A 21,910-nucleotide genomic window follows, 5' to 3' on the forward strand; every position below is an offset into this window, starting at 1 on the left:
TTTCTCTCCTCAACCCCAATCTACTCTTTCACATCCATCTTCACATACTTTCTTCTGCTCCCAACAACTTGCTCTTCACCTCTATCCCCATTCTTTCCTCTCCTTCGTTCCTCCTCCCCAAATCTCCCTATGTTTGTCTTTCTTGACTTTTTCTCGATTGGCTTCCCTATCTGCTTGTGCCTTTTCCACCTTTCCCTTCAATCTCTCCCACGGTTTCTCACTGTCCACCTCCTGGTGTGCTTCCCCCTATTGTCATCCCTTCTAGGTTGTCTTCGCTGACCCATTGGCTTCACCGGGTACCCACCTCCCTGCCCCATTGGCTTCACTGGGTACCCACCCCCCTGCCCCATTGGCTTCACCAGGTACCCACCCCCCCTGCCCCATCGGCTTCACCAGGTATCTACCCCCTGCTCATCAGCTTCACCATCTACCCCCCCGACCCATCAGCTTCACCATCTACCCCCCCCGACCCATCAGCTTCACCATCTACCCCCGTCCCCGACCCATCAGCTTCACCAGGTACCGCCGTCCCCGACCCATCAGCTTCACCATCTAGGCCCCACAACACCCCCCCCCCCCCCCCCCCCCCCCCCCCCCCACAACCCATCAGCTTCACCAGGTACCGCCGTCCCCCACCCCAGCGAAAGCGGGCGGTCGTTTCGTCCTCCGGCCAACAGAGGGCGGCCGGGCCCGGAGTCGAGCGCCCGCCATTCCCTTCCTGCCGCCGTGCGTCCTGGATGGTGGAAGTGGCGGTGGAGGTGGAGAGTTGCTCGTTGTTTTGCCGCGGGATCGTGGCGACAACTGTCCAACATGGGCAGGGAATCCAGGTACAAACAGATGCGGCGCAATCGCGCAGGCAGCTGCCGTCGGAGGGGCTTCCACGTCGACGATGGCGTTTAAAAGAGGTGCAGGCGGCTTAGGCCGCGCCACTGACTCTGGCTGTACCGGAGGGAACCTTCCCCGGCCGCCTCCCTCCGTTCGGCAGCACATTGTGCCAGGAGCTGGCGGTACGTGGCTCCTTGTACCGGGGGGAACCCTCCCCCGGCTGCCTCCCTCCGTTCGGCAGCACATTGTGCCGGGGAGCTGGCAGCTTTGGTCCGGTCTGACCTGTTGGTGTCCGGGAGGGACGTGTGCGGGCCAACCCACCATCTGGTGTCTGACTGGCCTGTGTGGACCAGGAGTTATCCCTTCTGAGATGCGTGGAGAAATCTAATCAAACAATGGGAAATGTCATTTGAAATTGGGTCCCTTGACTTGGTTGCCGTTGAAATTCGGACGTAGCTGTTGTCTCCGATTAAATGAGCACGCATTGGTGTCAGATGAGATTTACGAATAATCAGTCTAATTTCGGAATCAACATTATTTTGTTTTGGTAGCTTTAATTTATTATCTAGTTCATATATTAAACTACTTTGAAGGATTTTGACCGACTGTGTATGGTTTGCCAAACTTGAGGAAAATCTGCCTACCTTCACTTGACACTGACAATGCCCTCTCCAAAATATGGTTCCATCTGCCTTCCTCTCCCTTGATGGTTCCCATTATCACCATTATTACTTATCAGATTCTAGCACTTATAGTCTTTGTGTTTCTGCTTATCACCCTCTAGCAGCTGTCTTTTTACCCTCTCCTCCCCCTATCTGGCTCCACCTGCCCTTTTCTTGTCTGCGTCCTCCTATCAGTTCCATCTACCTCTTGTCTCCACGTCTCCCTCTCCCCTACCTGGCTCGATCTGCCTAACGTCCTTCAACCCCCTCGATCTCACCATTCCCCCTCTCATGTTTATACTGGCTTTCTTCACTCTCCATTTGCAGTCCTGATGCAAGGTCTCAACCTCAACATCAATTGTTCCTTTCCCCTAATAGATGCTGCTTGACCTGCTGAGTTCCTCCAGCAGATTGTTGCTCCAGATTCCAGCATCTGCAGTCTCACGTCTCCTTGAGAAAAATCACGCAGCATTTGGTGGTGTAGATGCTGGGCATGTGAGCGCAAAACAAATGGCTTAAATGCTGAGCAGATCAGTGGGAAGAGAATGTTTTGGGTCAGGAGCCTGTAGTAAGAATGGAAATGTTGAAAAGGAAACACATTTTACTTAGAAATATGGGCACAGGGACACAGGAGATTCTGCAGATGCTGGAATATAAGCACAGGAGTAGGCTCTTCAGGTCTGCGACACAATCATGGCTGATCATCCACTTCAGTCCCCTGTTCCTGCCGTTTCCTCATATCCTCTGATCCCTTTGGCATGAAGAAATATACCCACCTCCTTGAAGTGATTTGGTCTGCAATATCTTCTATTTAAGAGAATTCCATAATTTCACCACCCTGTGGATTTTAAGTTTGATAAAACAAGAAGGGGTGGAGATAACAAAATGGACTGTGAGAAAGTGCAGACTTTCTGAGCTAAGGTTTTCCTCTATGTTGTCTTTATTCCATTCTTTAAAATCAGTGTCACCCAATCCCTTTTCCATTTCGCTATTTGAAATTGAATGACACAAGTGGTGGTGGTTTTGGCTGAGAAAGAGCAATGACGGCTTGTTATATGCAGTTGATCTGTTCAGAGGAAGTGTGAATAGGAGATGAATGAAAACAAGAACAGAGAAATGAAATGCTGGAACAGTGAAGTACAAAACACTGCAGTTGGTGGATACCTGAAATAAAACAACATGCTGGAAATACTTATTTTGTACATGTAGGTTTAGGCAGCTTCTTTGGAGAAAGAAAAATAATTAATGTTACATGTCGATGACGTGTCATCAGAACTGCAACATCTGAATCAGATTGGATCTGATTTGAAATTAATATGTTTTAACAATTATTGCCCAAGTAGAAGTAAATGGGATCAATTAAATTGATAAATCAAACAGACTTTACCAAGACGTGGCTATAAAGTGATCAAGGTTTGCAGTTAAGTAGATCAGAATATGTAACTTTTAAAAGAGATAGTGAAATGGAAAAGGGATTGGGTGACACGATTTTAAAGAATGGGATAAGGACAATACAGAGGAAAATCTTAGCTCAGAAAATCAAGAAGTAGAATCAGTTTGGATGGAGACTAATACCTGGAATGGGCAGGTTCTCATAGGAAAAATTGGACTGGCTAGACTGGATACAAGAGTGAGAGGTGACTTGATTGAAAAAATATAAAATGCTGAGGGGGTCTTGACAGGGTGAATGTGGAGAGGACGTTTCCTCCTCTAAGAGAATGTAGAACTAGAGATCACTCTTTTAAAAATAAATAAGGTGACAAAGGAGCAAAAGGTTGTGAGTTTCAGATGAGAAATGTATCTGCTGATGCTGTTCTTGCTGATGCATGATCCAAAATAAATCAAGACGTCTTTCTGAAATTGAAACATATTGTTTCCTAGGCATTACCGGAAGCGATCTGCATCCAGAGGCCGTTCTGGAAGTCGCTCCAGGAGCCGTTCACCTGCTGAGAAGCGGTCTAAGCTCGGGGACATCAGAGGTCGTTCACGCAGCAGGGACCGTGATCGGAGAAGGGATCGTTCTCGGAGTCGCGATAGGAGAAGATCAAGGTCACGGGAAAGAAAACGGCTCAGGTGAGGATGTTGAGCCTTTGTGAAGTAACAGTGTCTCAGTTTATTGTAATAGGCAATGGAGTGTCATAGCCGATTTTGTTTGAAAGTATTGTAACTTGTCACAAGTACCCTTTAAAGTCAAGGAACCAGTGGTGATTAGATGAGGAGGACTAGGCTTTGAAACTAGAAGAGTGAGATTAATATGATGACAATATAATATTTAATAAAAGTAAGTAATCTGTTTATGGAAGGTGAATTCAATAAGAACCTTACTGTGATTTGGTTTTATGAAATAACCATGCCTTTATCAGTTGCTCTTTTAGATTTTTATCAGTTTTAAATATAAATATGTTATCGCATCTACCTTTTATTTTAATCTCCAGATTATACAATTTTAACTCAGTCCCAGAAGTTGAGTTGAGTGGTTATTAAGTGACATTTTGAGCAGTGACAGTTTTTCAGTTAGTTGTGTGCACTCATAGGGTACTAGTGTTAATATTATTTATAATGAAGCCATTCAGATTTTGTGAAACAATTTTTTAATCATATATCCTTAACCAAATTTCTTTTTGCTAAATCCATAGATAATTAACATTGACTGTTTTTTCAGCAAGTGATGACTTGCTTTAGGTAATATTTGAATTTTTTTCTGTGTTGTGTTGAGCTGTCATACTGACTTTAATTCACTGTTATTAAATCAGAGATAATAGTAATGATAAGATTGGAAGTCTGCACATGTTTTTGTTGGTTCAATTAGCTGTTGTTTTATCTTGACATCTTTTATGATGTTGAAAGTTAACTATTTAAATACTATGGTAGGAATTTTGTTCAGGTGAAAATATCCTTTATTTCCTTAATTTGCTGTAATTATAATTCATTGGTATAAATTAAGAAAAATTATAATTATGATTTGAAGCATTTACATCTTTTAAAATATACAAGAAAAATATTGCATAGGGGTAATGAAGTTGCTGGTTTTCTTGTGGGTAAGAAGAATATGATGGTTTTACCCAACTAATGACTCGTATAATCATTATGACAGTGCTGTTAATACTAGAATTGTTAGATTAATTCTCTTTGCGCAAGAATGATGACTAACATTTATAGAAACTTCTGTGAGAATGGCGGTCTTCATTCAGAAGATAATGAATATTCCAATGTACATTCTGGTAAATTGTGACATAGATTATAGATTAGTTCGAACATTTGCGGAGAGCTTTGATCAGCATTCTTTCTCTATATCAGCATGCCCTGAAATGTTCACTATATTTATTTTGATATTTACTATAATAATTTGCATGGATTTAGATTTTTCATTATCTCTAAATAGCATCTTTTTTTCTGCAGGATTACATGGTGCCCTCCAATTAATCTAGTTGTATAAAATGCACCAAATCTACGCTCCCCATCTATAAATCTATTCATTGTGCAATAGGACAGATTAACGTTAATGATGATTATGACTGGATTTAATGCATGTGAGTTTGTAGTTGGGGTATTTGTGCATGATTTCTTTCTTGCACTAGTTTTTATTTTTTTTTGCGTCAACATATCTCATTTTTCCATCTCTGACTAAGCTTTGATTGGGCAGCCAGAATAACGCCAATGTTCCTGTGACGTTGGCTGCTACTGGAGCAGTGCCTGGTGATTGACCCTCTTGTGTTCTTTTCCATTTGCCGTGGAATATGTTTTGTACAAATAGGAAAATTTCACTGCGTAAAGAATCCGGATAATATTGCAGAACCTCTTACAGCTGTTGTGTGAGAAAAATACGGTTATTGTCCCTAATCTGTAGTACAAATAGTAGCAGCACTGTGGAAGCCAGAAATTTTAACCATTTTATATCCACTGCAAAAATGTAAAGCTGAATATAATTTAGTTTTGACTGTGTTTTATTTTCCGCTTTCTTTCCAATTGTTTAATTTTATCTTACACAGAACACCACAGAGATGCAGAATGTCAGTGGTCATATCAAAGTGAGTAGATAGTAATTTAAACTTAACCTTAAGCAAACTTTTGGTCTTGGCTCAATAGCACTCTTGCTGAGTCAGAAAACTATAGATTCCGTTCCCACCCCAGGGTCTTGAATGTTTAAAGAATACTGAAATTTCAATATTACCACAGTCTTTTGTTGGAAGTGCTGTCTTTCAGATAAGGTGTTAAACCAAAGTCCTGTCTGTCCCCTCAGATAAATGCAAGGGGTCCCAAGGGTATTTTCAAAGCATATTAGGGGAATTTGTCATAGTGTTTAGGTCAGCATTTATCATTTGACCTATACCAAAAACAGATAATTTGGCAATTTATTTCATGGCTGTTGCAAAATTTTGCTGAGAGGAAATTGCCTAATTATAGCATTGAATACACTGGAACTGTAATTTGTTGCCTGTGAAGTGTGTTAGGAGATACTAAGAATGCAAATGACATATAAATGCAAGTTCTTTCACCTTTATGGATTTCAGTGTTGAATTTCTGTGTTAAATTTAGGTTTTTGTTGCTCGTGTCTTTTTTTCAGTGCCATATAAAACTGAAAATATATGTTGATTTAATATATTTCTACACTAATGTCTTCCTTTTATAATTAGTTGGTTGAGAAAGTCAGAAAAGGTTACTCAACAGATTTGCATGAGATAGGAATAGTTAATGTACTGCTGAATTTGAAGTCATTTGAGGTTTGGGGAAGATATTTGTTTCTTTACCTTTGGATTTGACTGTACAAGATGAGTTTAAATATTTTCAGATTTTCAGATTCCTACTCTAAGGTGTAACTATCTGACACTAAACTAATTGAATGAAGATCTGTATGAAGATTGTATATCACTTGTTTTCACCATTATTAAATATAACTCTTCCATTGTAGGCGTTCTCGCAGTCGAGAGAGGAGGAGATCTCGCAGTCGAGAAAAACGGCGATCGTTAAGCAGAGGCAGAAGCCGTAGGTCACACTCTCAACCACGCTCTCGGAGTCGCAGTAAGAGCAAGGAAAGAAGGTATTAAAGATGATGGGTATTATTCATTAGTTCAGAATATCAATTAAAAAAGAAATTAAAGATCAAATGTGTTCTTTAGTAGAAATAATTAGTACAGTTGAATAAAGGGAGGTTATTTTCCTTGAGCTGAGATTAACTCCTGGGTTTCCTCCGGGTGCTCCGGTTTCCTCCCACATTCCAAAGACGTGTGGGTTAGGAGTTGTGGGCAGGCTATTTTGGTGCTGGAAGAATGGCGATACTTGCAGGCTGCCCCCAGCACATTCTCAGTAGTGCAAAAAGACGCATTTCACTGTGTGTTTCGATGTACATGTGCCTTAATAAATAAACATCAAATATCATTAGCCTGAATCAAAAAACTACATTGTAAATTTAATAACCTTACCGATAGTTTAGCAACATTATTTTTTGCAACTGGTTGACTTTGAACATCATTTATTGTTCTTCCAGTTTTGCAGATGACCACATTGCTGGTGCTAGTCTAGAATTAACTGCTATATGTGATAGTACAGGGACAGTGTATGTTGCATTACCAATAGTGTGGTTGATCATTCCATCAACATTCTCCACTGACAACTGGAGTTTTGGTTTTGGAGTATAGTGTGCTTGAATTCCCTTTCATTGTGTTCCTTACTGCCAATGTAGAAACTAGTAGACCTGTATCTCTTTAATTTAATTAACAAATATTTAATGTCCATTTTTAAAACCAGCATTACATTTTGTTGTCCACAATTGGTAATATGTTCCCCCACTATTCCATCAGCCTATTTTAACTATTATTTTGTACCCTTAATGTTGGGAAGGGTTCAAATTAATTTGGCAGGGTAGTGGAACACAGCAGATGTATAGTTGTAGGGGCGGTGCAGTTAAATATTGAAAGTAAACTAAGTCAATACAACGAGCAAGCAGACACAGAATACAAGACGACATTGGATCTATTTTAATACAATGAGTCTGATTAATAAGGCAGATAAACCTGGAGCAATGATAGGCACATGAGAATATGATATTTTTTGTATTACAGAAACATAATTGATAAAAGGGCAGGACTAGCAGCCCAATATTCCAGGGTGTAGAATCTTCATACATGTTGGGGAAGAGGTGCAAAACAGAGGATTGCATTACAGAATAGGGCATGGTAGTGTAGCAGTTAGCGTAATGGTATTACAGCTCCAGCAACCTGGGTTCAATTCCGGCCACTGTCTGTAAGGAGTTTGTACGTTCTCTCCTTGTCTGCATGGGTTTCCTCCGGGTGCACTGGTTTCTTCCCACATTCCAAAGATGTATGAGTTAGGACATTGTGGACATGCTGTGTTGATACCAGAAGCGTGGCGACACTTGCAGGCTGCCCCCAGAACACTCTACACAAAAGATGCATTTCACTGTGTTTCAATGTACATGTGACTAATAAAGCTATCTTATTACTGTGACAATGAGGGAGGATATTCTAAAAGGCTCTTCAAATGAGGCCTTATGGGTAAAGCTTATGAACAAATGGATGGCAGGGGGGTTGATCACTTTGCTGGCTGTATGTGCCAGGCTTCTTAACTGTTAAGAGATAGAGGAGCAGCTATGTAGGCAAATCACAGATGAATGTGAGACTAACAAGGATTATAGTTGGAGAGGATTTCAACTTCTCCAATATAAACTGTGAGAAAAGGTGTGGATTGGGTGGAATTTTTAAAATGTACCCAGGAAAGATTTTTGAACCAGTACATAGATAGCACTACCAGAACGCAGCTGTATTAAGCCTCCCCTTAGGGAATGTAGCCTGGCAAGTGTTTGAAATGACAGCATAGGTAGGTCTACATCGTATATGTAGGAGTCATTGAAAAGTAAAATAATGAAAGTTCAGGGCCAACATAAGGGTGAATGATGTGGATAAGAAGTCCAAGGAAACTGGATGTTAAAAGATATCAGGTGCTGGGTTAAGAAAAGTAAGGAAGCATGTGGCAGGTATAGGGAACTGAAAATGAGGGAGGCCTTTCAGGTCTATAGGAAGTGTAGGTAATTTAAAAAAAAATATAGGAAGGGGACATGAAATATTACAGGTGGACAAGATTAAGGAAAACCCCAAAGCATTTTATAAGCAAAATAAGTGCACGTGGGTAACCGGGGAAAGAGTGGGACCCATTAGGGACCAAAATGGCAACTTCTGCATGGAGCCAGAGTGCGTAGGTAAGGTCTTAGTGAATATAGTTATGAAGTATTAATTTATGAGAAGAATATTGTAGTTGGAGATTTCAGGGAAGGCAAGGTGAAATTCTAGAACATGTTATCACCAAAAAAGAGATATTAAAAACAGGAAATACTGGAAAAATCAACAGGTCAGGGCAGGCACAGTAGTGTAACGGTTAGCGTAATGGTATTGGTATTGGTTAGCGCCCGCGACCCGGGTTCAATTCCGGCTGCTGTCTGTAAGGAGTTTGTATGTTCTCCCCGTGTCTGTGTGGGTTTCCTCCGGGTGCTCCGGTTTTCTCCCACATTCCAAAGACATACAGGTTAGGAAGTTGTGGGCATGCTATAGTGGCGACGGAAGTGTGGTGACACTTGTGGGCTGCCCCCAGAACACTCTACGCAAAAGATGCATTTCACTGTGTGTTTCGATGTACATGTGACTAATAAAGATATCTCTTAATTGTGGAAACAGAAACAGTAAAGATTTCAGGTGTGAGTCCCTTCAGCAGAACTGAGAAAGAAGCTTGTCCAGGTAGCATAGAAGGGCAATGGGTGGAACAAAGGGAATTTCTCTGATTGGGTGAAATAATGTGGCAATTAAGTGGCAGTTAAGCTCCTTTGTTTGTATAATGTGTTGCTAATGCCTGCGTTGCATCAAGGACATGCCCAGCAGGCCAGAATATACAAATGAAAGAAAAAGGAAGAGAGGGATCACAGGCAAAATGGTCAGTCTGATACAAACAGAAAGAAAGATAAGAGTCATCTGAAATTGGAGAATTTGATATCTGAGTGAGATGTACCGAGACAAAAGATGAAGTTTGTTTCTCAGGCTTGCATTGAGCTTTATTGCAACTGTACAGAGGCTGCTGACAGAGGTTGGCATGAGGTGGTGAATTAAACTGGCAGGCAACTGGAAGCTCAGAATCACTCCTGCGGACTGATCGAGGGCACTCTGGATGGTGGAAGGGAAGAGGTGAAAGGACAGACACTGCACCTCCATGTAGTTGGGAGTATCAGGCAGGAATGGAAGAACAAACCAGAGAGTCATGAGGGCAGCAATCCCTTCAAAATACTGAGAGGGAGGGGAGTGGAATACATAGTGAAGTAATCTAGTAGCAGCTTGCAGAAATAGTGAAAGATGATCCATTGATTGCAGAGGTAGTAGGGTGAAAAGTATGGACCTAGAGAACTTTTCCAGCTTTGTCCAGGAGGAGAAAGGGTGAGAGCAGAGGAGTGGGCAGCAAATGAGATGTGATCAAGGGCTCTTTCAACAATGGTAGCTGAAAGCCATGGTTAAGGAAGTTGCTTCAGGGGCACCCAAGTGGAATGTCTCATCATCAGAGCAAATGCAATGGAGATGGGAACTGAAAGAATGGAATGGAGTGCTTACAGGAGCAGGTTGGAAGGATATACTGTATAGTCATGACTTCTGTGGTTAGAAGTGAATGTTGATGGCTAGCCTACCCGCTGAGATGGAGACAGATGCAGGAAGGGAGGGGAAAAGTCAGAGATGGCTGAAGCCGAGAGCAGGTTGGAAATTGGCTGCAAAAATGAAGAAGTTTTCATACACTGCACAAGTGTGGGAAGCAGTCATCAATGTAACTGAAAAAGAGTTGGGAAGTGGGACTGATTAGGACTGAAACAAAGGCTATTCCACATATCCCTCAAAAAGACAGGCATAGCCTGTGTCCATGATCTGGAGGAGTGGAGCTGAAGAGATTTATAAATCTTTGCTCGCTACAGTTGAGGTACTAGAGACTGGAGGACAGCAAATGTCCTGCCCCTTGTTCAAGAAGTGCAGCAGGGATAAAATGGATAATTACAGGCCTGTGAAACTAATGTCAGTGGTAGGGAAGTTATTGGATAAAACTCTGAGGGGCAAGATTAATCTGCACTTGGAACGGCAGAGATTAATCAAAGATAGTCAGGATGGTTTTGTTAGAGGTAAATCCTGTCTGTCCAATTTTTGATTGAATTTTTCATAGAGGTAATAAAATGTATTAATGAGGGCAGTGTATCATGGTCTTCAGTAAGGCTTCTGGCAAGGACCCACATGAGAGACTGATCCAAAGGATTAGCACTCATGGGATCCAGGGCAATTGGTAGATTGGATTCAAAATTAGCTTGGTAATAGGAGATAGAGTGATGGTAGAAGGTTGCTTAGCGATTGGAGGCCTGTAAACAATATGCGTCTCAGGGATCAGATCAAAGACCTTTATTGTTTGTCATGCACATTAACAATTTGTATATGATGGTAGGACATATGATTAGTAAGTTTGCAGGTGATGCAAAAATCAGTAATGTTTTTAAAAGTGAAGAGGATAGTCTTAACTCCAGGTTGATATTGATCAATCAGTAAGATGGGCAGAGTAAAGACAGAGAATTTTATCTTGATAAGCGTGAAGTGATGCACTTTGGGAGTGCTTATGTGGTTAGGACTAACACAATGAATGGTAGGGCCTTGGGAAGTACTGAGCCTATCATTTAGACGGACCTCGATGTAAAAGTCCAAGAATTCCTGAAGATGACAGGAGATAGATAATGTAGTAAAGAAAGCACTATTCTTTATTAGCCAGGGCATAGAATATAAGAACAGGGAAGTTATAGTACAATTTTATAACACATTACTTAGGCCACAGCTGAAGTACCATGTACAGTTCTGTTCGCTACTCCAAAGGAAAGGCATGATTGCACTAGAGTGTAGAGAAGATTTGTCAGGAGGAGCAACTTATGAGGAGAGACTGGGCAGGCTGGGTTTGTTTTCTTTGCAGTGGAGAAGGCAGAGGGGGAATCATGTGATAGTGGTATACAGAATTACGAAGGGCATAGATAGGATATTGGAGGAAAAAACTTTTCTCCATGGCAGAAGTATGTAAAACTGGAGGGCATAGGTTTGAGCAAGGAGTAAGAAGTTTAGACAGATTTGAAGAATTTGTTCACCCAAAGGGTTTTTGGAATCTGGAATGCACTACCTGAATGGGCGATGGAGGCAGATACTCTTGTTATATTTAAGAACCTAGATGAATATTTGATTTGTCAGCATATAGAAAGCTACGGACCTAGTGCTGCCAAAAGGGATTAGTGTGGTTAGGTTAGTATTAGGTTAGTATGGCTAGGTTAGATTAGTATTAGTATGGTTGGGCGCTTAATGATCAGCATGGACCTGGAGGCCAAGAGGCCTGTTTCTGTGCAGTATGGCTGTATAACTCTATGACTAATTTCCTACTTGTCTCAGGATAGACATCTTCTACTTAACCTAGCACTTCAAATACAAGGTTTCGAGACACTCAGCAGTAATTTATATCTCTCCTAGAAATGGAGATGGTAAGTAAATACTACTTTCCCAGATGTAGGCATAGGATGGGGAGATACATCTCTTCCTTTGACATGTGCTAAGTCAAGCAATATATGTCCAATTATTTTCTATTCTTTGACTGGACTTAAAGACTAAACTTAGAATGTTAAATATGCTAAAGACTCCCAGCATTTCTTCTCTTTTCCTTTTTCAACTTGTGCAACTCTCACCCTCTTTCAGCAGTTACAAAATCACAAAATAATAATTTCATTGCTTTCCTCCTCTTAAGAGAGTGCCTCACCACTGCAACTGATAAGCAATCCTGTTAGAGAAGAAATTCCAGAATTTTGACCCGTTCGGAATTAAGTAATCCAATTGCTTCACTGATGTCCTTTATTGTGGAATGATGGACATCAGCAAATGTTTGGTCCATCATGATGTTCCAGGTTAGAGAAAGGCATCTTTCTCTGGCTTGGCCTGCATGTAACACTATTTTCAGGCCAGCGTGTTTAATTGCCTTCTGAAGCAGCTTTGCAGGCCATCATGTTATATATGGTCCTGCCCGTCTATTGTAAAATGATTAAAAATCAGTCACACTCCTCCAGCTGTATTTTACATTGCTGATTGATCTTTTGTTCCTTGCACAATTACTTAATATACAACAAGTTGTTCAGATGATGTAAAACTGTCCTTTGTAACCAGTTACATTTGGGATGTTATAGTTGACCTGAACATCTCTGATTGATGGTGGAGGTTGTTGGGTGTGCTAACCAGCCAGGATTCTTGTTTTTGTAAACGTGCCTGAAGGTGGGTTGGTGAAAACATTTAAAAACAAAAGCGTACTTTGGAAATCTGAACTGTAAACAGAATAAAAGACTCACTCGTTCAGGCAGCATCCATGGAGAGAGAAGGGGGTTAGCGTTTCAGGATGATGACCTTTCATCAGTAACCCCAATGTGTCTTGAGGTTACTATGTTTTGTATATTTTCCAGATCAAAATCCAAAGACCGTGTAGAAGTTACCAATGATGCTGCAAAAGAAAAGAAAAAGGAAGAGAAAGATGATGACAAGGATGTCAGTGTAAGTAAAGGTAGAAGTAAAGAACCTATCATTTAGAAGTAACCTTTCGTGACCTTGGAGCATCTCAAAGGCCTTACACCCAATTCAAGTACCTGTGGAGTCTAGTCACAGTTGTAATGTTGAGAAATGTAGTTACCAGTTTGCACAAAGCAATCCACCAAAAGTAGCAACGTAATAAAGGACTGAATCATCAGTTTACAATAATTGAAAAGCAAAAATTTGCAGATGCTGAAAATCTGAAATAAAATAGAGAATGCTAGAAATGACAGATCAGGCAGCATCTATAGGATTACGAACAGACTTAAAAGTTCAGGTCAATGACTTTCAGTAGAGATATTTCTGATGAAAGGTCATCGACCTGAAATGTTAACCATTTTTCTCTCTCGATGGATACTGCCTAACTGCTGAAGACTTCCAGCATTTTCCCTTTATATGTCAGTTTATGCTGTTTGTTGAGGGTTTACTATAGTCAAACCACCAGAAATTTTCAATATAAAAGCAGAATATTCCAGGTAATAGAAATGTGGAATGAGTGCAAGTCAGACAGCATCTGTGGAGAGTGTCACGACCCATGCTGTTGGAATAGCTTGTCTACCAATTACAAATGTATTGCCAAAACTTGTAACCTCAAAGGGCAAGATGATCTTATGGCACATTGGACAACCTTAACCACATAAAATGTGGTGGGTTAAGATGATGGCTCATTGCCATCACATAAGGGCATTTGGGGATAGCATGTTCATTTTTCTGCATCATTTATTCAGTTTGCTGCATCTGGCCAGATAATAGCTTTGCACAGCAATGTCTTTAGTGTTGTTCTGCTGCTAGAACCTTGCTCTTGCATAACTTGGGAAATATGGGCAGGAGCAGGTTATTAATGCCCTGTCAGGAAATAAGATTCTTGCTGATTTGTTCTTTGACCTCAGCTCCACTTTCATACCCAATTCCCATAATCACTGATTTCCCAAATAGTCCTAAAATCTCTCTCTCTCTCATAGATTCCATGCTTTGTGAATATTGTGATTATTTACCTACTGATAATGCCTATAACTCATTGTAATTTATATTTAAAAATGTAACAACTTGTATCTGAATTCCCAAGTATCAATGTGGCCATGTATAATTTATTGTGTAGCAATGTATTAAATAAAGAAAGGCCTGATGACTGCATTTACTACAGCAGAGAAATTTCCAAGTAATGACATTTATAAAATATCTTAATTTCTCAGAATTTTGAACAGAGCAAATTAGAAGAAGAAATGAGAAAACGGAAAGAACGTGTTGAAAAATGGAGGGAAGAACAACGTAAAAAGGTTGTGGAAAATATTGGTGAAATAAAGCGAGAACTTGAAGAGATGAAACAGGGCAAAAAATGGAGCCTTGAGGATGATGATGGTAAAATTCTTAATAGGTTGTTTATGATCATAAGTGCTTCATGTGATTTTATGCATAAGATGATCCCACAGTCATTAATTGGTTGATTACTGAGTCAGTCTGGTTGAGCAAGATGGTTGTGGAAGGATATATTTACCATTTTGGCAATGTTGGTTTAGGGGCACATATTGACTCAGACACTGGGAGAAGACCCTTTATCATCTTCATGATAATCAACTAGTGCCTGAGAATCTTGCGTCTGCCCAAGAGGATAGACATTGATATCCCATCTTGAATTTGGTTCTTTGTTGTTGATTGAGGCAGAAACTTGATCAACATTCAAGATTACATTATGCATGTGGATAAAATAGAACATATTGGAAGTAGTCCAATTGCAAGAATGTTGCGGATTCAAGATCAGGTTAATGTCTAGTTATTCTGTAGTGAGTCACTCATACCCTCCTGAAGCTTTTCACTATCCACAAGGTGCTGGCTAAGAGTATGATGGAGTTTGACTCCACTTGTTGCTCCAATAACACTCAGGAAACTCAATTCTGGTATTCATGTTAGCAGTTAAAAATCAAGATTAAACTTGTGCCAGTAATGTAAAAGACTTATTAAAGAGTGGTAAATAATAGATTGAAAAGTACTTGGACCAAAGCCAAGTTATGACTTAGTCCATCAAACACCACCAACAGACTCAGGAAACTCAATTCTATCCAAGACAAAATTTGACATCCCCTCCACCAGGTGGAACAATCACACTCTCCGTTATTGGCACACAATAGCTGTACTCTAACAATTACAAATACATTGCCAAAACTTGCAACTTCTGTCACCCCAAAGGGCAAGATGTATATGGGAATACCATCATCTTTAGTGTCCTCTCCTAGTCACACACCATCCTAACTTGGGAACATTTTGCTGTCTCTTCTTCACTGTCTGGGTCAAAAATCCTGGAACAATTGATCTTGTAGCACATTGGACAACATAGAATGTGGTGGGTTAAGACGGTGGCTCGCTGCCATCACATAAGGGCACTTGGCGATAGGTAAGCCCGCCCATGCTACAACCCTTGAATAAAGTTTAAAAAAAACTATAATATGAACTGTTTGCTTAATTGGAATATATGAATATAATTGTGGATGCCTGGATCAAATTTCATGCTGTAAGCTGAAAAACAATTTTAATTTGGTATGGGCTTGATTTGAATCCAGATACCAGAGTGAAAGAACCTAACCCTGTGTCTATTTTCCATGGCTTTAACTTAACTCTTTTCTTATTGAAGTTTATTCTTGGTGGTTTAATGCTTCATAACACTTGGAAAAATTCATTTCGCCATTGTCTTTTTATTGGTCTTGAATGTCAAATTCCATTGTTTATTTGAACAGATGATGAAGATGAAATCATTGAAGGTGAAAGGAAAGAAGAAGGAGATGACGACAACGAAGAATTGGACCCATTAGATGCTTACATGGAAGATATAAAGGAGGAAGTGAAAAAATTTAACATGGGAAGTGTAAAAGGAGGAAGTGAGAAGGTAATTTTTAAAAAATATTTTTCCTCTCTACAAAGTACTTAATACTAATAATGCTGTTTTTTTATTCTTTAGCAACTTGTAGATATTTTCTTAGATTGTCACTTGTTTTTTAGATAAGTAATGCATTTAGGAGCTTGTGTTTGTATAGTTGGATCTTGTTGGCATAATCAAAGACCTCACCCACCCGGGACATTCTCTCTTCTCTCCTCTTCCTGAAGGCACGTACCACCAGACTTAAGGACAGCTTCTACCCCACTGTGATAAGACTATTGAGCAGTTCCCTTATACAATGAGATGGACTGTGACCTCACGATCTACCTTGTTGTGATCTCGCACCTTATTGCACTGCACTTTCTCTGTAGCTGTGACACTTTACTCTGTACTATTATTGTTTTTACCTGTACTACATGAATGCACTCTGTACTGACTCAGTGTAACTGCACTGTGTAATGAATTGACCTGTACGATTGGTTTGTAAGACAAGCTTTTCACTGTACTTTGGTACAAGTGACAATAATAAACAAATACCAATACATGAAAGCTGGTTCCAACCTTTGTGCAGAAAGTCTAAAACAGCATTTTTCTTCATTCATTATTCAGGATGCAAGTGTCTCAGGCAAGGCCAGCATTTATTGCCCAACTCTAACTGCTCTTGAGAAGGTGGTGATGAACCACTTATGTGAAATGTGGCCATCCTTCTGATTAAGGTCTTCTCTCAATACTGGTTAGGGAGTTCCAGGATTTAGACCCAGTGATAATAAAGGAACAGCCATATTTTCTAAAAGGTATGACACATAACTTGGGAAGGGACCTGCAAGTGGTAGAGTTATGCCCTTGGGCATTTTGGTGGGAGAGTTGTAAGATTTGGGAAGTTCCTGCATGGAACTACAGTCAGTGCAGATTCTGCTCCAAGTTGCACACCATCTGACTAGGAAATAGGTCTTAAGTTCTACATCATCATTGGGTCTACATCCTAGAACTACCCAGCAGGACTCTGGGAGTACCGTCACCAGAAGGACTGGTGATTCAAGAAAATGCCTCACCATCACTTTCTAAAGGGCAATTTGAGATGGTTAATAAATGCTGGCTGAAAATGAATTCAAAAGGAAATCTTTGCAACTGGTGAATTTTCAGACCGTATACCTTGCAGCCCTGTTGAAGGGAATGAATGCATCGAGTAGTGGACTGGCTGCCAATCAAGTGGGCTGCTTTGTCTTGGATGGTTCAAGCTTCTTGAGTTTTATTGAAATTACTCATCTGCAAGTGGAAAATATTCCATCGCTCCTGATTTGTGCCTTGTGGGTTGTGGAAAGACTTTGGGATGTGAGGAGGTGAGTCACTCATTGCAGGGGTCCTATGCTGTACTCAGTTAAAGGCTGCCTTGATATCAACGCTCCTGCATTGGACTAACAGTGCAGATTCTGCTCCAAGTTGTACATCATCCTGACTTGGAAATATTATCACCAGTTCTTCATCGTCACTGGGTCTAAATCCCAGAACTGTCTTCACTGGAAGGACTGTGGTGATTCAAGAAAGCGGCTTAGCATCACCTCCTGAAGGGCAATTTGAGATGGGTAATAAATTACTGGCTGAAAATAAATTGTAAAATAAATCTTTGCAAGTAATTAGTGAATTTTGTAGACCCTATACCTTGCAGCCGTGTTGATGGGAATGAATGGTTAGAGTGGTGGTTTGGGTACTAATCAAGCAGGCTGCTTTGACTTAGATGGGCAGATTGATTAGGTGGCAATAAACTGGATTAGATTTGTCTCGCTTTGCGAACAGGTCATTCCTGAGCAATTTTCCATTTTGCTGGGTGCTGTAACTGTAATGGAGCAACTTGACTAGTGGTGTACTAGTTTTGAAGCAAGAGTCTGCAACACTGCAGCTGGGATGTTGCCTAGTCCCATAATGTTTGCTACATCCAGTGTTCTCAACAGTTTCTTGATATCACATGGAATGAGTCAGGTTGGCTCCTGCAATGCTGGGGACCTCAAAAGGAAGCTGAGTTGGATCATCTACTTGAATTTATGGCTGACCATGGTTGCAAATGCTTCGGCCTTGTTTTTCACACTGGTATGCTCAGCTGTGCCATTGTTGAAGATATGGATTTTCTTGCAGCCTCTTCCCATTAACTACTTTTAATTGTCCAGCACCATTCATGACTAGATGTGGTAGGACTGCTGAACTTTGTGATCTGTTGGCTGTGGAATCACTACTCTTGTCTATCACATGCTACAAAGGATTGGCACCTTGCTGCACAGTGCTGCTTCTGGCATGATCCCCTAACTTCATAGTGGTGGTAAAGTGAGGGATATGTAAGGCTATGTTTACCCATTCTGGTGGATCTGCAACACACACCTACATTCATTTGTTGCAGCTAATTGTCCTTAGTGCCTCAAGGATGTCCAGTTTTGAGTTGCCAGATCTTTTGAGTCTGTCCCGTTTACCATGGTGGAGAGTGTTCTCAGTGTGAGATCAGGACTTTGTCTTCATAAAGCTTGTGTGGTGGTCATTCCTATTAATGCTGTCATGCTAGGGCAATCTACGATTAGATTAGACAGAGCAAAGTTAAGTACGTGTATTCCTCATGCTGGTTAGCTCATTCTCCAAACTTTTCTGCATCTTCACCACAAAATTCAGCGTCAGAAGTTTGCAAAGGAACATCTAAGCAAGCCTAATGCATTTTGGAAACAAGTCCTGTGGACTGATGAAGTTAAAATAGAATTTTTTGGCCGCAATGAGCAAAGATATGTTTGGAGAAAAAAGGGTGCAGAATTTCATGAAAAGAACACCTCTCCAACTGTTAAGCATGGGGGTGGATCGATCATGCTTTGGGCTTCTGTTGCAGCCAGTGGCACGGGGAACATTTCACTGGTAGAGGGAAGAATGAATTCAATTAAATACCAGCAAATTCTGGAAGCAAACATCACACCATCTGTAAAAAAAAAGCTGAAGATGAAAAGAGGATGGCTTCTACAATAGGATAATGATCCTAAACACACCTCAAAGTCCACAATGGACTACCTCAAGAGGCACAAACTGAAGCTTTTGCCATGGCCCTCACAGTCCCCCGACCTAAACATCATCGAAAATCTGTGGATAAACCTCAGAAGAGCAGTGCATGCAAGACGGCCCAAGAATCTCACAGAACTAGAAGCCTCTTGCAAGGAAGAATGAGCGAAAATCCTCCAAACAAGAATTGAAAGACTCTTAGCTGGCTACAGAAAGCATTTACAAGCTGTGATACTTGCCAAAGGGGGTGTTACTAAGTACTGACCATGCAAGATGCTGAAACTTTTGCTTCGGACCCTTTTCCTTTTTTGTTATTTTGAAACTGTAAAAGATGGAAATAAAAAAGTAATCTTGCTTAAAATATTAAAGAAATGTGTCATCTTTAACTTTATGCCTTTTGGAAATCAGGTCATCTTTTACTCGCTTAGCTATTCACAGTAACAGAAATTTTGACCAGGGGTGCTCAAGCTTTTGCATGCCACTGTATGAGCTTAGTGCCTAGGTTGGTGCTAGGTGGTCCATCTTGTCTTATCCTTTTTCTATTTTGACTTGATTGTCTTGATGCAACTGAGTAACTTGTTAGGAAATTTTAGAGGGCAGATGAGAGTCAACGACATTGCTATTGAACTGGAGTTTCCATTCATACTTACTACACAGGAAGTCCATTCTCCCATAATTTTCTCTGTAATCTATTCTCCCCATGTTTCCATCCCACCTATACTTGGGGCATTTCTCAGCGGCCAATTAACGTACCAACCTTTGGCATGTGTGAAGAAACTGGAGCATCTGGAGGAAATCCATGTGGTCACAAAGTTCAGGGTTGAACCTGGGTTGCTGGAACTGTGAGGCAGCAGCACTACCAGCTGCATCACCATTCCATATAGGCCACATTGGATAAGGATAGCAGCTTTATCTCCTTAAGGATATCAGAGAACCAGATGGGTTTTTGTGTATTTTTGTGGTCATTTTTTCCAAGAACAATTTTTCTGTTAAATTCCAGATTAATTTTAATTGAACTTAAATTTCATGGTTACCATGTTGGCTTTCTTATTCTTGTGGGTACATTTCCACTTTCAGCTTGATATGGGCAACAGAAATTCCTTTGTGAAAGAGAAAATCTTGGATGATGCCATCTTTCAAAAAAAAATGAAAAATGTAATATAATTATTTATTCTAAAGTTTTGATAATATATTTTTTCCTTGTGTTTTGTGTGTTGATGTTTCAGCTTGAGTTGAATGCACAATGTTGTGGTTGTGGTAAGCAAACTCACAGTTTTTCTGAGCTGTATTTGTGTGCTGGACTTGTAATTATGAATTTTTGTTTTGGTGCCAGAAGTCAGGTGCAACTGTAATGAAAGTCATGACTGTAGTAACCACCAAAAAGCCACATTCTGAAATGGAGAAAAAGAAAGGAGAGCTAATGGAGAATGACCAGGATGCAATGGAGGTAATAAGGAAAAATGCTGGAAACACGTAAAGCTTCCTATTAGCAACTTGAAATGATCTTTTTATAACTGTGCTCTTTTAAAGATAAACTCAAACTCTTCTAGTTGTGTACAAATTTGTTTTTCTTTTTTGAATTGAGCAGTATTCTTCAGAAGAGGAGGAAGTCGACCTTCAGACTGCACTTACAGGATATCAGACGAAACAGAGGAAACTACTGGAACCTGTAGATCATGGAAAAATAGAATATGAGCCCTTTCGAAAGAATTTCTATGTTGAAGTTCCTGAACTTGCGAAAATGTCTGCAGAAGGTTGGTACTTGCAATCATGATGGGTGGATTTTAAACTGAGATGAGTACTATGCCATATTTTTCATTGTGCTTTGTCAGTTTCTTTGGGAGGAAGCTTAGCTGCAACAGGACATACATTGGTGACCCCCACATTACGGGGGAGGGAGGGGTGGGATTTGCGTGTTGCGACTTTTTGTTTGTAATGCTAAGTTGTGTCAACTGTGCACTTGTCAAGAAACACAAGTTCAAAAAAGTTTTGTATTGATTTGTTGGTGCTATTTTTTCCACATAAATTCTGTGAGAGAGAATTTTATTCTGTGTCTCAAATTTTTGGGTAGCGATTTGTGAGTTCTGTAAGATCAAATATCTGTAACCCCAATGGCTGTAATGCAAGGGTTACCTGTACTTGCATCACAAGGTTACGTAATCTGTTTCCATCCAGAATGTGGAATAAGGAATCAAACTGTTCTGATTTGCAACTTCAAAATGATTATCTACTGATCCTGGACCAGTTATTTCCTTAAATGTAATTTCTCCTAATGATCGTGGTTGTTCATGTGGGGGAACATGTAAGGTTCCTAAACAGCTGTGTGATCTGCTTTGCTGGTGGTTCCAAAAGATTGTATCTGATTTCTGACCCAATTCCATATGGAGTCTTTGCCCCCTTGAGACTGATGGACGGCAAAATTCATGACTTTAAAATTAACAGTTGGCCTAGTATTAGTTACCATTTGCAGAGAAAAGCTCCAAACTTTTTCCCACTCTTTGCCTGTGGATATATCTTCAAACTTGGATTAGATCTGCTCCAAATGTTTAGATTTTGCTTCCTGTGCCTGGACTCCCCTCTCTATCTACCCTTAGTTCCCCTTGTATCCTGAAAGCTTTGATCAGATTACCCACAAGCTTTCTTTCTGGAAGCATTTCCCTGGTTTGGGTAACAACGACTTGCAGGTTAAACTTTGGAGTCCAAGTTCCATTGTGGTAAATCAAAGCTGGATGCCCTCCCAAGTCATTATATTCTTTCTAAAGTGTGGCACGAAGAACTGTTCTCAATACTCTGGTTTCCATTTCACCATGGCCTTGTATACTTCCTTGAATTCTTGCCGTGTGGATATTACTGTCGATAGTCAATCAGCCTTTGTGATCCTTTTCTGTACATTTTCTTGATCTAAA

General features: G+C 40.5%; 1 protein-coding gene across 5 annotated transcripts in view; it reads left to right on the forward strand.

The window, feature by feature from the left end:
* The first annotated feature begins 696 nt into the window (after positions 1-696).
* ddx46 (DEAD (Asp-Glu-Ala-Asp) box polypeptide 46) overlaps positions 697-21,910 on the forward strand; it is a 42,565-nt gene continuing 21,351 nt past the window's right edge. For 2 of the 5 annotated variants that reach the window (XM_052014717.1, XM_052014720.1), the window contains exons 1-9: positions 697-827; positions 3,369-3,560; positions 5,477-5,515; positions 6,397-6,525; positions 12,988-13,075; positions 14,305-14,470; positions 15,841-15,989; positions 20,338-20,451; positions 20,593-20,758. In XM_052014717.1, the coding sequence (XP_051870677.1) occupies positions 811-827; positions 3,369-3,560; positions 5,477-5,515; positions 6,397-6,525; positions 12,988-13,075; positions 14,305-14,470; positions 15,841-15,989; positions 20,338-20,451; positions 20,593-20,758 (1,060 nt within the window). In that variant the 5' untranslated portion in view covers positions 697-810. The remainder of the gene's footprint in view (positions 828-3,368; positions 3,561-5,476; positions 5,516-6,396; positions 6,526-12,987; positions 13,076-14,304; positions 14,471-15,840; positions 15,990-20,337; positions 20,452-20,592; positions 20,759-21,910) is intronic. The other 3 variants (XM_052014718.1, XM_052014721.1, XM_052014722.1) reach the window with 2 other exon arrangements.

This window comes from Pristis pectinata, chromosome 4, assembly GCF_009764475.1.
Source record: "Pristis pectinata isolate sPriPec2 chromosome 4, sPriPec2.1.pri, whole genome shotgun sequence".
Classification (NCBI taxonomy): Eukaryota; Metazoa; Chordata; class Chondrichthyes; order Rhinopristiformes; family Pristidae; genus Pristis; species Pristis pectinata.